General features: G+C 27.8%; 1 protein-coding gene across 1 annotated transcript in view; it reads left to right on the forward strand.

The window, feature by feature from the left end:
• Window positions 1-16,851, forward strand: part of LOC129975925 (soluble guanylate cyclase 88E-like) — a 159,833-nt gene that overhangs the window by 12,804 nt on the left and 130,178 nt on the right. The window contains exon 2 of the mRNA XM_056089215.1: window positions 877-1,972. Coding sequence (XP_055945190.1) covers window positions 1,805-1,972 — 168 coding nt within the window. The 5' untranslated portion in view covers window positions 877-1,804. The remainder of the gene's footprint in view (window positions 1-876; window positions 1,973-16,851) is intronic.

The following is a 16,851-nucleotide window of genomic DNA, read 5'->3' on the forward strand; positions in this document are numbered from 1 at the left end:
TCTGGCGTATCTGTTTCCCGCCATTTGAATATTGTTTATATTTAATTTATTAATAATTAATATTATTAAATTATTAATTTTTAATTTATTAATGATTTAGTAGTAAATTAAAACTAATTAATAAAAATAGTTAATGAAAATAAAAAATAGTCTAAAATAGTAGCTCATAACATGTTAATTAAATTAAAAATGTGTATAGGGGCCTTAATAACGTGGATAAAGTAGGGCAACAAAATGTCTAAATCAGCCACTATTTAAATAAGAAAATTAAGTAATGCGATATAAACTGATAAAACAAAAATTTAAAAATGTAATTAATTATCTAGTTAGATACCAGCAGTGCAATCATGCATAGTGATAAAATCACAAATTACGTCAGGAATAAGAAATCTATAATTCTTCGAGTGAAATTTTTGCTTGCGGAGAATGAAATCGTGCGGACTTGTGGAAGACGTTCGAGTGTTCCCACGGTATATCAACCCACCGCCGTGAGTTTCTAGGAAACAGAACCACAGAGAAAATTGTCTCCGTCTAGCAGAAATCGTAGGTTTATTTCCGATATATTTTTCAAAACTTTTTTTGATCAACAGGCTTCTTTTACTACAGCCCAGGCATTTGTTCAGACCACTGTAGTGATAAGGCGACAGCGGAAACACACGGCGGAATTTCCTGTTACGACTTCGCGAAGAAAAAAAAAATCATAATTGAAAAATAAGAAATAAAAAAATATCCCTTTCTCTCAAATGTTTTTATTTTCTCCCCGCTTCTCTCTTGATGTTCTTTATTTTGTATTTTTTTTCTCCCTGTATTTTTATTTTCGAACTCAATGGATCATCTTCTGCTGCTACTGTTAATATTTTCATACTTGTGTTGTAGGCAGACGACGTCACAGAGTGCTCGCTCCTGTCATTGGCCAGCGGGTCGATGACGTCATGGTGAAGGATGCTACCCAATCGGACGAAGACACTTCTGCGTCTCGGCTCATCCTCTCCTGTTGCACTCCGCTCGATAGCAGACGATTTCTTGCGGTGGCGGGAATTAGAAGAATTGGTTTCTCTTTCTTTGGTGAAGTGAACTGGAAAGAGTGATTCGGCTTTTGCAAGAAATTCGGCGATGTGAAATTTGTTTTGAAATTTAATTTATAAATTTTATTGCCTTCGTTTCGAAAGACAAAATATTAATTTATACTGCAAAAGAATCTTGAAATTGAAATTGTGTTTCACCATTGATCATTTATTTACTTTTAGAATTGGAAAACGAAAGTCAAAAACGATTTCTGAGACTAACCCTTATTTTGGATAAGATTTTTATCAACTCGAATTCTTATAAGGAATATTATTTATTTTATATGCTGTGCGTTTTAGAAAAATATCATAGTATTTTAACAGTATTTCTCCAAAACGGCATTGATGCAATATTAATTAGAGCCATATAGATGAAAACTGGCTTTAAAACTAAAAATATTTATAATAGAAGCATATGATTTGAAGGTAATCGTTTTTCATGTTCTCCTGAAATCAACTAAGTTTTAAATTTTACCAGGATCGATTTAGTTACATCATCAGAGATTCTACGCATCAAGCAAAGGGTTCTCGAATCATCAGCAAACGATTATTTCTCTCCTCCAAACGACATTCCCTGCAGGGCTATCCTTGGAGTGCAAGTCAAGAAACTCATTAACCCATTAAGGACGATGGGTCTCTGAAGAATTCAATATTTGCGCCGGACCACAACAATAAAAGGGGAGAAGAGACAACAGCGCGGTGTGTTGACGCAAAGGGAGCGGTCACCTGTTTGTGGAACGATGTACGGTCTGATCTTAGAGAACCTGAGTCAATACGTGATTAAAATGTGGGGGGAGGACAAGTGGGAGGAGATACGGAAAACAGCTAACGTCCAGCAGTGTACCTTCACCCGACAGCAAGTCTACGAGGACGCCCTCATTCCCAGATTGACAGCTAGTGCTTGCGAGGTAAATACTCATTGTTCCATCATTTTTTTATTTACATCATTTTAAATACATATAAAAATATTTAAAAAATAATATGAAATGTTAACTTATAATTATTATCAGTGAAAATTAACAACCATGTGTCAAATCATATCAGATAAGTAATTAACGCATGCATTGTTATGACTGAAACTGTTTTGTATAAAAAAAATTATATAAAATGTGCATTTTTTTAAAAATTGGAATTATTATTTTGATATTATTTTTCAGTTATTCAATTAAGCTATTGTATGCATGCTTTGTTGTGGAAGTAGTAATTTGAAAATATATATTTTTTAAAATGGTTTTTGGGTTTCTCCAAAAGGCTCAAAGACTTAGATACGATAAGACTTCAAACGATATATTAATAAGTAATATGCTATATATTATATTTTTTATACAAAAAACATAATTGGATTGATAAAAATTTGTAAAATATTTACCTTAATTTTATATAATTTACCCATCATTAATAATGCAAATAATTTTTTTAGGGGATGATAAAATATAGTTTCTGTTATTTCTAAATAAATTGATAATATCAGCTTAATTAACTCTTTAAGTTTGAAGTTTATTTCTTATTATCATTTCATTTCACTTAGTTTGAAATAATTTTAATTAATTAGTTTTTATTGAACGAAGAATATATAAATCGTATGTTGTTGTTTTTTTGAAAAAAAAAAATTGAAAAATTATTATTATTATTATTTGCCTTTCCCACATGCCGATTTCATTCATTTACTGAAAGTATTTTCAAATTATTTATAATTAAATTTAATCAAATTCTACCAAAAATATTGTATATCTTTAAATACACCTATCAATCAATTTTTTAAAAAATCAACCAAACGCATTTTTGCAAAAGATGTTAATAATATTTTTTACATTCTCCCGAGTATAATTTTCTTTTGATTTATTTAAGATATGATATTCATTTAAGAAATCGGAATTAAATTTTTTCCGCATACCTTAGTATGGAATCATTTTTTTTGTCTGTAAAATGGATTATACCATTTAATAAATCACAAATTTTTCATCATATTTGAACATAAAAACATTTTTCCACAATTTTTCATTTCCGTTTTCATGAAAATGTTTTTCCATTGATATTTTAGATAAAATTTGGATTGCGACTAGTTTAAAAAAACTTAATAATATTATTTTTGCAATATATATATAATAATAATATCATTTTTGCAAGGATAAATTTAAAAAAATTTAACATCGTATTTCAAAAACAAGAAAAATAATATTAATAAAATAATATTTTTTTTGTCAAATAAAAAAATGTATAATTTTATATAAAAAAATATTTTTTGAAAATATATTAGTAATAAAATAATAATTACTTTTTATTTTATTAAAAACATTTTTATAAAAAATATTATTAATACAGTAATAAAATAAAAAAGTTATTAAAATAAGAATAAATAATAATAATTAATAAAATAAAAATCTACACAAATAATATAAATTCTTAAGAAATTGAAAAAAAGGGAATTAATTCATTTTAATTATATTTTTAGCCACTGAATTAGCATTCAAAAATATTCAGAAAGTTTTATTGGGGAGCCACAAATTCAGCAAATTAGAATCCAAAATTTCTTTAAAATAAATATTTTATTAGTAATATCAGATTATTTTGAAGAAAAAAAATCATTGGTTTTCAGAGCCTAAATTAAATAATTTATTCTAAGAATATAATTATGTAACATTAAGAAGTTACTTAATATGCAATATAATTCTATTTTATTTAGTAATGATTTAACAAAATTTAACTATTTCAATGTCAACGGTTATTTTGATTTCACGTAACTATTTTTATGGGACCGCATTCATTTATTTTATATAAGATATAATGTATGATTTTATGCCTGATTTATGTAAGATTGTCATCTTTATATCAGTAATGCTGATTTGATATCTCTAACACGTCTTATTAAATGCAAATAACTCATTTTATAATAAATAATACTCGAGTGCTTGATTTAACTTTCAAATAAGGCGGAAAATGATTAGTTTCCATTTAAATCTGTCCTATGAAACAGATCGATTGCTACTGCAATGCATTTCTGATCTGGTGGAAATAGGTAGTTATTAAAGGGATATTATTTCTTTTTTTATTTTCATATGTTACTGGCGGGAATGGCATGGTGTTATTATCTTCATAATGAAACGAGTTCTAAAGCTGAAATGAATGCAAGCTAACACGGAACAAATAAATCATCTCACATTTAACGTTGTGTCACATTGTTCGAATCGTGTTAAACAGACATGATAAATTTAGTGACACCGAATACAATTTTTTAACACTTTTTTTAGACAAAGAAAATAAAATCTTTTATTCTTGAATCGTTATCGGCCAAATTTATGGTGAATAAATATGTGTGTAAAAATAGGAACTTTAGTAGAGGGTTCAATTTGTAGAAATATGGATCAATAAACTAAGAGACTTGAGTGTTAAGAGGAAAAAATTGTATATATTTCGAATGTAAAACTAATTCTATGTACTGGCTGATTTCGACAGTGTAGAGTCATAAATGTAAAATTGTTTGGAAGCCCCTTCCCTATCAAATATTAATTATTAATTTAGTACTGCGATGTGCATCGCGTATGTTTTTAAAAATTTCATGTATGAAATGTAAGCATGTATGAAAAACAGTATCATGAGTTTTATAAAATTGATTTTTTTAGTATCATAATAAATTTTAAAAAGCTGCACAAATAAATTTTTAGTTCGTGCTAATAAATAACAATCCTGAAAGTTTTTGAAAATATAGATTTTTCGAAGTAAATGGGATGGAAATATAACTTAAGTTTTAACTTAAGTCAATAGCAGCTTGACTAATTGAGACTGCGAGAATAGTTATTCATCGAATCATAAGGTACAATTTAATAGTGCATAATACTAATGCATCTTAAGAAATTCATTTATTTGATTGATTCTTAAATTATAGTAATTTTATATGTTACTAGCCGCCTTTGGGGACCAGTTGCTTTATCTGGAATAATTGGTGCTGTAAATTTCAATTGTTTCTTCAACAAAGTAATTTTAAATTTTAAGTTGTAATAGATATGAAACTTACATTTTTTTCAAAAGCCTTATATCGCTCTGTTTATTGCGCTTGGCATGCTGGCGTCCTTGCATAGGGGTAGCGTATCTTTCCCGTGCTCTGGGCGTCCCGGGTTCGAATCCCGGTTCGGGCATGGTTGTTCTTCATCTGTGTTTTATCAGTGATGTGTGTGAATGTCCCCCCCCCCTCTATGTAAAAAGGGGTTGTGTAAAATGTGTAAGTTTCGTCTTCATATGAGCTAGAAGTCAGACTTCTGCCCTCGGGTGCTCAGGGGTCTTTGCCCTCAGAAGCTACTGCACCCCCTTTCCGTGGTAACGCGTATACGACATCATCATTATTGCGCGTTGCATTTCTTCGACTTTCTGTCCACATCTTTTGACACCTAAATATATAGCAGGAAAAAGCAACAGTAATTTAAAATGGAAGCACTTTAAAAATTTTTTTACCATTCCTAGATTCTAGTCTTAAATCTTGATTTTAAACACCACGTCAAAAACCTAGCATGTGTGGAACTCGTTTGCTCTCTCAGATTGACATTTTAGGTTGTTAAACACAGCATGTGGAACGAGTTATTCTTTAGAAAAATTTCACCTTCTATTTTGATTCAACTCAAAAATGTGAATTTATTTGAAGTAATATATTTTTAAATTATAATGAGTGTAAATTAAAAAGAATACTTACAACAAAATAAAAGTCGATATAAAATTCCAATTTCAGAGTTAATGTATTAACTGAGCAATTTTTTAAAAATCTTAATTTTAACAACGGCCCACATTTGAATGTTTTAATGATTGAGTTTGAATTTCAGTATAACATCAAAAGCATTTTTAAGGTTGTGTATTAAATTTAAATTAAAGATTTTATTAAAAAAATAAAAAAAACACAAAAATGAAATTGTTTTTTAAATTTTAAAATGCTGTTAAAATTATTTTTCTACTGTAATATTTTTGAATCACGAAAAAGCGATAAAATTTTGCTTAATTTTTTAATTAATTAAAAATGAAATCGCACCGAAGTGCACATTTCCACTTTCTAAGATATATATAGTAGCAATATATACTTGGATGATATATATATATATATATATATATATATATATATATATATACACAAAGTTATCAAAAATATAAATATATATACAAAGTTATCAAATTTGATAGTTGTAGGCCAAACAATCTGGTCTGTAGAGCGGCACGCGCGTGTGTGCACGCTTGTATGCTTTTATTTTTACTATTAGTAGAAATAAAGATTTAAAAGGAATCTACGTTGAAAGAAAAATCATGGAACTTGCATTACTTCATCGGTTTCTTTCTTTATCTCAGAGCCATAAATTACGTCATTCACCAGATGGCCGATTACATACTAACAGCTTGTCATGATTATAGAGTTTAAAAAATAACTGATGAACATAAGGTAAGCTTTTATAAATTTCCTTTTAGACTGACATCTTGAAGATTTTCTTTTTCTTAGTAAACGTTGTTACTTCGCATGTTTCATTTTCGTAAGGATTATATTTTTTAAAATCATTTTTTTCCATTCATTTTCTAATATACTAGAGTCTTAAAAGTTTGTAAAGTTACTGGTTTCTGATGAAACTAATATACTTTAATAATTAAAGAGTTTTTAATTATCAAATATTGTATTAATTTTTCTAAAAAAAGGGCTTTATGAAGATTGTGTAATCTAAAATTAATTTGAAAAATATTAAATTTCAGATTCTATAATATTTGTGACTGTGAATTATAAAAGATTATAATGATTAAAGAGTGAAATATAATAAAATGGAATCACAATTTTAAATATTCTTGTATTATTGTAGTCAAAAGTAAAAAATGATACTTTCGATCATAAATCAAAATGTTGGAATAATATATAAAAAATAAGACCCACTGAAATCATAAGAAAAAATACTTAAAATATATTATTAATATGATAAAAATTTCAATTTCCTTTGAATATTTATAAAAAAAATATCAGATTTTTTTTGATGTCCATATTTTTGATAAAGAAAATTATTTGAAATAAGTAATTAAAATATTATAAAAAATAAATATTAAAAGAATATTCCCAGAATGCGAATAGTATAATTAATAATTATTAATGGAAATTCGAAAATTTATTACTTTAGCAGAATATTAAATACATACATTATGTACAAATTAGATTCTTTCTTTTTAGAAAACTAGAATATTAATAGAACTCAATTTTCTTCACAGTCAAATTTTATAGAATAAAATTGTACAAAAAAAAAAAGAATGTAAAAGAAAATATGCCAATTTGTTATAATGCTTTGCATTCTATTAGCGCCAGAGATTCTCGGAACATACTTAGATGTGTACGCCATTTTTTAAAAAACCATAATGCATAATATCACAAGGAATAAAAACTAAAATGGTGAAAGTTATCGACGAATATAATAATTAAAAAAACCACTATTAACAATTCTTTGAAAGGGACATATATTTTTTAATTAAATTCGTGGGGATCGAAACAAAAATCGTAATAATTAAAATATATTACGAATGGGATTACGATTCCAATTTATTTAAAGATTTTGTATCTGCACTTCATATTTTACGATTTTTGTTTGATCTCCAGAATATGCGCGAAGTGTACGATAATTTCGTTAACACCATATATGTATGTGTAAAAGAAGTGGAAACTCATGAAAACCCAGTATGTATCGAAAAGAAATGAGATAATACCTAATTTAATGAAAAAAAATTTGCTAATTCAAAGTTTTAAAAATGGATACTACCTATGCTTGGTGATTTTATTGAGATAATCATGCTAAAAAAAAAAGGGAACTTGAATGCGATACAATTTAAAATTGAGTACAACAATAGAAAAAAATACAAACTTTAATACATTTACAAAGAAAATATTTTTATGAGAAAGCGGAAATGGGTAGTTTTTTAAAAAAATCGAAATTAAGGGGAGCAAATTTCATACCACCATATTCCAACATAAATTTTGATAAATAAGCAGTTAGTTTATGAATTTGGATACCAAAAATTTCCTTCTGTAACCGTTTTAAAAATGTCCCACGCCATAACGTCAAGTCTCTGTCTCAAGTCTATCAATGATCCGAGAACCAAAATGAAAGCGTTAAATATTGAGCAGTCAGTCCTATGTCGAAACAGTAAATGCGTGGAAGCCCATTTTAGGATGGGCTGTTTTATAATATTTTCAACTATGTTGCCGATGAGATATAGTATCATGAGCAATTTTGAGACGGAAGAATGATTTTATTTATTGGACTGCGCTTTTCCTCGTATTTAGTTTATAAAATATTATAAAATTAAATAGGGTGGTTTATTGAATTCTCTGAAATTGTCGTAGATTCAATGGAATCGCTTTGTTTTTTTATACTTAAAGAAATTGTTCTTATTATAACAAGGAGTGATATCTCCATCATCACCTAAAATTTGTGACCTTGGGAGTGGTCATGAAAAGTGCTCAAGTTTTTATTTTCAGAGTTTCGCAAATGAGCGCTTTATGCTTTATAATATACTGAAGAAAACCGAGCATGCTTTTATTTTTATAAACCGAATGAAAACAAAATTTGACCCGGAACCACAATTTTAGTGCCAAATTACATATCAAAAGCATTAATCGAAGTTGTTGCATTTTAAATTATCACATTAAGAAGCAAGCGAATGCATAAAAATTTGTCAATTTTTGAAACGATATTGTTCAAAATTTTATCTTTCTAACCTTCTAAATTTTGTCCATAGCATGTTCACTTTGTCCGTACAGTGAGATGAACTTTCCATGAATGGATTTCTTTTAAAATTCGATAGCTGAATTCTTATTAAACCGTGTGAGAAAATTCTAACTTTAGTGCACCATTTTGTAAAATTAGTACACTAAAATTGTGTACCAATTCAATAAATTTAGTTTAAAATCTTTATACTAAATTTTATCTTTCTACCCAAAATGTTGTGGAGTTTTCGAGCTCACTGACAAAAAGACATTATTCCAAAAACATGTTTCTACTCTCAGAAAGATCTAAAAACTGGAAATTTGAAGAAATTTCTTGTTTGAAATTTTGTTGATCGTAATTGAAAAAGTAAAAAAAAAAAAAAAAAAAAAAAAAAAAAAAAAAATCGAATGTTGGAAGACATTTTTAAAAAAAGTATGAAGCATTAGCAAACTAATATCTAGAAGAAGGAGAAAAAAGAAAAAGGAGAAAAAAAAAGTTTCAACCTGAAATGAACTTGAGTAAAACTCTACTTTTTTCAAAATACATAAAATCAATCAGTTACGTAATTACTGCAAGCTCCGTTGCTTCTCAAGAATAATAAAATGGAAAAAGCAATTTACGGATGGCGATTTTGTAAATGATTGCTATATTAAAATGTCTAAAAAGTTTTTTCGCGGCTTTTAAATAAAAAGGAAATAATTGCTAAAATAAAGATATTCAATTGCCCGTATATGATTACCAGACAGACTATTCGCTTGGCCACAGATGTAACTAGCTAACAGCTTGAGGATATAAATTCTGTAAAAGGAATTTCTTTCTTAAATTCTATAAAATATATTTGCGAGATATTTTATTACAGATTTTCAACAAACCAAATACTCATTGTAACAAGAAATATACAGCTAAAGTTTTTAATATCATAAGTATTATTAGTATATATATAATAAAGCTTGTTACTATTTTTCAGTTAACTAAGTATTATTTAAGCAAATATAATTTAAAACCAATGTATTCTCCAATATTTTCTAGCACACTCTCTAGCAATTGTGCTTTTGTATTAACAACATGCTATTATGTGAGCAATAATTGCGAAAGAGTTTACTAGAGTGTGATCTTCGGAGGGTTTCTTTTTGTGATTAATTGATGAGACATGCTTAATACACGAGTACCAGAAAAACGAATGGGCATTTTGAATGCATTTTTTCGACAAATTGAAGGTAAACTTTGACACAGAACTGTAAATGTAGCCACAAAATTACATATCAAATTGCATATATTTTAAGTCATTGCATTTTTTGAGTTACTACGTTTTTATGTTTGTGAGCATTCAAACCGACAGACAGACAATTCCTTAAGGATTTTGGTTGCAATGTTGATACATATCTACATTCTAGATGTTAAATCTATATACAAAATCTTATACATCTGGATCTCTTCATTTTTAGTTTTCGTGTAAACTTATATTCGAATACCTTGATAAGACGTACTTCCTCTAAACGGATTTCATTTGTTAGAAATCTACAAATTTGGTCTAAAGACCACTTACGTGCTAAATTTCACTTTTCTAACTCAAGACATTTTTCAATTTTCGTGTTCACACACAGAAATAAATCCAAAAATGTGTTTCTCAGTCTGCGGGAAAATCTCGATTTTGAATTTTTTTAATGGTTGTAATACTTCCTCGTTATATATATACTTCGTGCGCGATGGTTTCTTAAGAAAAGTTTTTCCGGTTTTATAGAAGATCAAGTGGAATCAGAATCAACATTTATATATAGTATTAATCTATAATATGTTTATTTAAAGTAATGATCACCTGTATACGATGTTTTGATTTTTTTTTTCTTCAGTTTGTTCTGATGGTTGTGGCGGTCTCATAGCAAAATGTCGCTGCATTATAAAGGACAGATTATTACTTTAAATCTGGATTTCACTCAAAATCCCACACAGTATGTGGACTTGACACATATTAAATCTTGAAGTAAATGAATACATAATAACTCAGATGTATAAATGCTTAATTTCATATAGTGTATTTTATAATAATAACAACGATGCAAAACCTTTTTACAACGAAAAATTACAATTTTATTTGATTAAAAATTAAGATTTGCTGTTTCTTTTCTCTGTAATTTTCAAGAATATTATAGAAGAAAATAATTTTTATATCATTTTAAAATTAAAGCATTACTTTTTAATATTATCAGTTAAAAAACTGATAACTGATTTATTTCTTAAATTTCGACAATTTTTTTTTTAAATTTGGGAATAATTTTTACTAACAGTTATCACTGTTAGAATGAAATTCAAACAATCGTAATTGTTTCATCAAATATTTAATCGCTTGGCTTTCTTCAATTGTTGGTAGCTAAATAAGAAAGATTCTATTTGTTTCCTGTTCTAATTATATGAAGAATAAGAAAGTGAAGTTACGTTATCACAGAATACAATGTACAATTCGAAGATTTATTGTGTTTTTTTTATATCAGTTAACATTTTAAATGTAATTATTGATTATGCTAAGAATATTAATGTATACAATGAACAGAACATGTGTAAGGCTACTGAAACATTATCATTTAAATTTTTGTCACAACTTCGCGAGGAGAATCATGAATATCAAACTATGTTTAGGTATTTAATAGATAGAGAGCTTTAATATTACATGAGAATACGCAAAATCAATATTCCCGGAGTACTAGCTGGTCGCCAAAGGCGGCTAGTAAATAAATAAAACAAACTTCTATAGCAAAAAGCAAATAATTTGCATCGATATCAAATTCTTTTTTTTAAATACGGTGTTTGTTCTTTTGATTTAATACTAGAAATCTCCTTAATTTTTATTTAACTCTATTAAATCAAGTTACAAAAATGTATAGTTTAAGATGTCATCTTGCTCTAATTGGTTAATAAATATGGTTATTCGAGAGCTATGTTAAACAGCTTTATTTCAAAACTGATTGTTAAATACTAGTTTTATTTAACTTCCGATTTGATAAGTCATAAATTAATTGAAGACCTGCTTCATAATTCATAATGCTTAAATTAATTACGAATCTAAATTAATCATTTCTGTTTAAACTCGTTCATTAATGGTGTTTATTCTTGCCTCTTTGAAGTAATGAATTCGTATTCACATAGCATCCTCTAAATGTATTTTCTTGAAAATAAATTGATTAGTTTATTACAACATTTTAACTATATAAAAGCAAATGCTAATACAAAACTAGATTAAAATATTGAATTAAACTTCAGCATATAATATACAATTAATTGCACATCTAGATGTTTAATTTGCATAAAAGCTATCTGTTGGTAGATTAATACTTAAATCATTATTCTGCTTCTTGTATGATATTTCGAATTGTATGATAACTTAATAGTAAGGTACACTGATAACAATTCATGCATAATCTTTAGCCTAATGATAAAGTATACCAAAGGCTGAGAAACATATATCGGAAAAAGACAATTATGGATTTTAACCTCTCACAGGCAAAGCCTTTCTCCGTTTTTAATCAACATTATTTGAAAAACTCAAGAAAAAATATGAGCTTTAACAAAGAATAATTAACTAAACCGGCTGCTTGTGTTTTTCTCCATAGGAAATGAAACACAAATGCATACCAGTTTCTTCTAAAACTTTTTCAGGAAATATAGCCAACCTTCATCCGTATGACAGAGCTAAAATATTCTTTTAGTTTAGGATTTACCCAGATCGTTTTGATCGACAGAAGGCTTCATATTTCTATTTATGAATTTGATTAGATATTCTACGTTATACATGATTAAAATTATAATTTAAATATGGTATTATACGAAAACATGCTTTTTCAAAAAAAAAATAATAATTATCTATATATTTTGTTTTAATTTTCTCCGGTTTCTGCTAATAGTCGTAGTAATCTGATAGTAAAACGCCTCAGTTTTGCGAACGTTTGTTCTAATATAGGTTTTGCCCGAACTGTAGAAAATCTACGTGTTCCTGATTAACGCTAAATTTGAGAGAACGATTTTTGTATTTGAGAACTGAGATGCTTACACAGATTTTAACATTAATTTTATCTTCACAGGAAATCTTGACTACTCAGATTAGTGACAAAGTTTGGTTAATAGTGCTTGAAAATAATGAGAGACAGGTTCGCTCTTGAATCTATAATAGAATAAGTCAGGGTCATGTAATGTTGGGTTGAGTTAAAAATATCCTGGACCTTTTTATTTATATCATTATTGGATGCATAAATCTCAGTTTCTCTTTTGTCCGAAACAACCAAGAGTGTTTTTTTTATGTTAAAAATGGCCGATTTATCGATATATGAATAAAATTGGGCATTGCAATTTTTTTTATTAGTGGGTCACTATTTGGTCCAATTCGCTTTATATATTTAATTTTGAATTGAATGTTCGTGAAACGTTTTAATTCATATAATTCTAGATCCAGATAATGTTATAATATCTTTACATTAAAAGTGTTCTATAATTTATGGTTTTTGTTTGTTTGTTTCTATTGCCAATGTGCATGAGATTTTCTACAACAATTTCCGTTAGCTAATCTGTGGCAACAAATCGTTATTGATAGGATGACAGCCTATCTAGACTAATTTATCATCTAGAGAGTAAATATTAGTTTCTATCGATCTCAGGAATATAAAGGAAATTTTAACAGATTTTGTTCTATATTCAAAAGTCTTTGCTCATATAGAACATCAATTATAGTAATATAAACTTAATTCTACTTAAACATATTAAATTCTTCTCTATAATGAGTGCCTCTAATCCCACATGGTTCAGAGGATTTAGTTGTCCTTTAGTCAAGAGAAAGTGCGGCATTTTGTTTTGATATCTCCATGAAGGGGGAACACTGATAACACTCAAGGTCGAAGCCCTGTTCCGACGGCCTGTTGCCTTTACAGATATGGTCGTAAATCTGCTATTTGACCCATTGTAGCACCACCCCCGCATGTAGATGTCGATCGGGAGCTTCCCGCAAATTGTCGGTAAAATAAACAGACATAAAAAGAAAAAAAACCGGAAAATGAAATGAGAGAGGAAAGAGAGCAAAATGTGCCTGTCTCAAGGCGAGCACGGGCCGTCGGAACAGTTCTTTAGTTCTTACATATACTATTAATTGCTCTTTTCGACTGCTTTAAACGGGAAGTGATCCATATTTGTGTTTTGTTCTAAACAGTCAGAATGGATACAGATAATAATTGGTTAAAAAATGCATCTGTTTCCCACTACTGGAATAATATTAGTTAAGAGAAGTATTAGTAGACCAATAACTTTCTTCCTAGGATTCATGTTTCTCAGTTATGTCTCAACTATGTAAATAATTACATATTTATAAATACATAAGGATCATATGAGGATCTTTTAACCGCTCATAATGCTGCGTTACTTAATTTCTTCCGTGTTATTAACTTGGAATTCAAAACTTGTAATAAATATATATACCTTGTAACAAATGTATGTATGATTCTTTAAAAAAATAGATCGTTTGAATTTCAAATTTCGTCAGAATTATCAAATACATAGGGAATAGGTATCTAGGTGTGAGTTTTTAAAACTATTATTAATGAAAAACTTTAGGAGATTTTGATTTTTTCCGAGGCAACTCTCAAACTGTTATTGCACATAATCTACTTTTGTAATATTTTAAAACTTAGAAAATGTTTATTTAATTATCAGGTACATTGTTTCGATTTAAAAAAAATAATATTCTTAAAATATTTTTAACATAATTTTCAACAACAGATTTTATTATCACTATGAAATTCAAATCGTTTTCCTTTGCTTCATACGAAAGACAGATCCTGTTGACTATCTGCGCAATTTAAATGAGGGATCAGAAAGTGAAATAGCATTTCCGCAAAATACAATATGCAATTTGAAATGGATTCCTCCAGGCAATTAAGTTTTTAACAGCGCATAATGCCACAGGAATCAACTCAATTAGGTAAATGCCATCTTTGCTGAAAGAATTCTGAAAACCGAAAGATTTTTGGGAAGAAAAAAAAAGCATGCATAATTTAAATCGAACTGGAGCCATAAACCAGCTGGTTGCCACAAGAGACTAATGAAAAATAAAAACGATTTAAATGTCATAGATGATGTAACAAAAAATTCAATTTTCGATTTCTGCAAATATTGGATTGACTCATTAAAAAGAAAGTTTAATATAAGGAACAGACGATTTTATTTTTTTCCCTGTTGTCAAATATTTCTTTTACATAAATAATACGGAGATTATTTTTTTTTTTGTTTTGTTTATTTGCGATTTTTTTCTTTTTTGTTTTCTTATTTTAAATCCGTCAATTAGAACTCTAGATCAGTTTTGCTTTTTAACAATTTTTTTCTTTGTAATTGTTTCTGTTGTATTATTCATTTAAAAGATATAACATATATAAATTAGCATTTCAAATCAGTTTATTCTGTTTCTCATTATATTCCAATTTATTTAGATTTCGCTATGATAAAAATTATAATCATAATATTAATTAAAAATCATTATATTCAAACTATGAAAATTTTTATAATAGAAATCTTATTAGTTACTGTATAGACTAAATGATACACAGAGTTTGAACATGCTACTGAAAATGAATTCCATCAATCAAACAAATAAATGTCTTATTTGCGTAATTCCTTAAGAAGGTTGGATTTGTGTTAAGTTTTATCGCATAGTCGTCAAGAATGAAATATATAATTTAGATTTCTTTCTATTGACAGACCCGAAATGAGACACGGAATTATAGTTTTGTTGTAGAGATCATATCTTGGGAAATATTTCCTTTCACTTATTTCGTATTTTAGCTATCACTTTCTTATACGCAAAGACAAACATACCGACAACATACCTTTCAATCTTTTGACGGATTCAATACAAAATCAGACACGGGTCTTTATTTCTTTTGAGAAAATGATATACCGAGTTTCAACCATTCATTTTTAATGGATATCACACACTTGAATCTTGTTCACATAAACAAGAATCTTGTTGCATAAATAAGAATTACAATTCGCGGATGGATTTTGTAAAAATTATGCGCATAGATTACATACTAAATGCAATCATACAATTGTTTCTGCATCTTTGTCGTCGTGTTCAAAGACAGATAACCCGACACAGAAAAAGACAGTGCCGTTCAGATTCAAAGAGCTCGCTAATGGATAAATTTATCAGAATCTTGAGATCGAATATTTAGACAACACTTTTTCTTTCTAAAGCAACGATTACGAGAAAATAAAAAAGAATACTGAAATCCTCGAGACAAAAGTGATTTAAATTGCTTTATGCCACTTTTTGTGAATGTTCTTTGCCGAAATGATTTATTCGAGGAAAAAACGAGATTAATAAATCCCATTGAGCATTTGAGAAAACTACAAAAAAAAGTAAGATTAAAATCGGAATAACAAATAAATAAATAATAGCCAGTGACATTTTATATTTTTTTATGTTCTTTTCCATAATGATCATGATTCACTTATTCTAAAACAATTCAAGCATAACAAGCAAAGAACAAAACGGCATTCATGCGTCCTACACAAAACACGCAAAAAAAAAAAAAAAAAAAAAAAATGGATTGAATAAAATATGTTTTAACTGTAAGATAAGCATCATGGTATTTGAATTTTCTTTACTCTTACACTTATATTTAATTTATTTCTACGAAAATTTTATTTAGTTGTTTCATCTTATGCTTCTTTTATGAAAGATTAAACTCTTTAAAACGTGACAGGAATTGCCAAACGATACATGAACAATTTTCTTTCTTTTCATATTGAAAATCTGCTTTCAACAGACTAATTTTTTAATTTTTTTTCTGTATATCCTGAAAAAACAAAAATGACACTTCAGAATAAATTATTTAAAAAACTTGAAATTCGAGTCGTTAAACTTTCCCACGATCATTGCTCTCACAGTTTTTTTTTTCCTTTTCTGATAAAAATTAATCAATGCTATAATTTTATCATGTATTGCCATTATTATTTTTTTTGCATTCAAGATATGTTACAAAATCAATTACTTAACCGTTTTTACATCCCAATTCATGCATTGTTTTTATATATTTTGTTTGGAT

Source organism: Argiope bruennichi, chromosome 7 (assembly GCF_947563725.1).
Source record: "Argiope bruennichi chromosome 7, qqArgBrue1.1, whole genome shotgun sequence".
NCBI classification, from domain to species: Eukaryota; Metazoa; Arthropoda; class Arachnida; order Araneae; family Araneidae; genus Argiope; species Argiope bruennichi.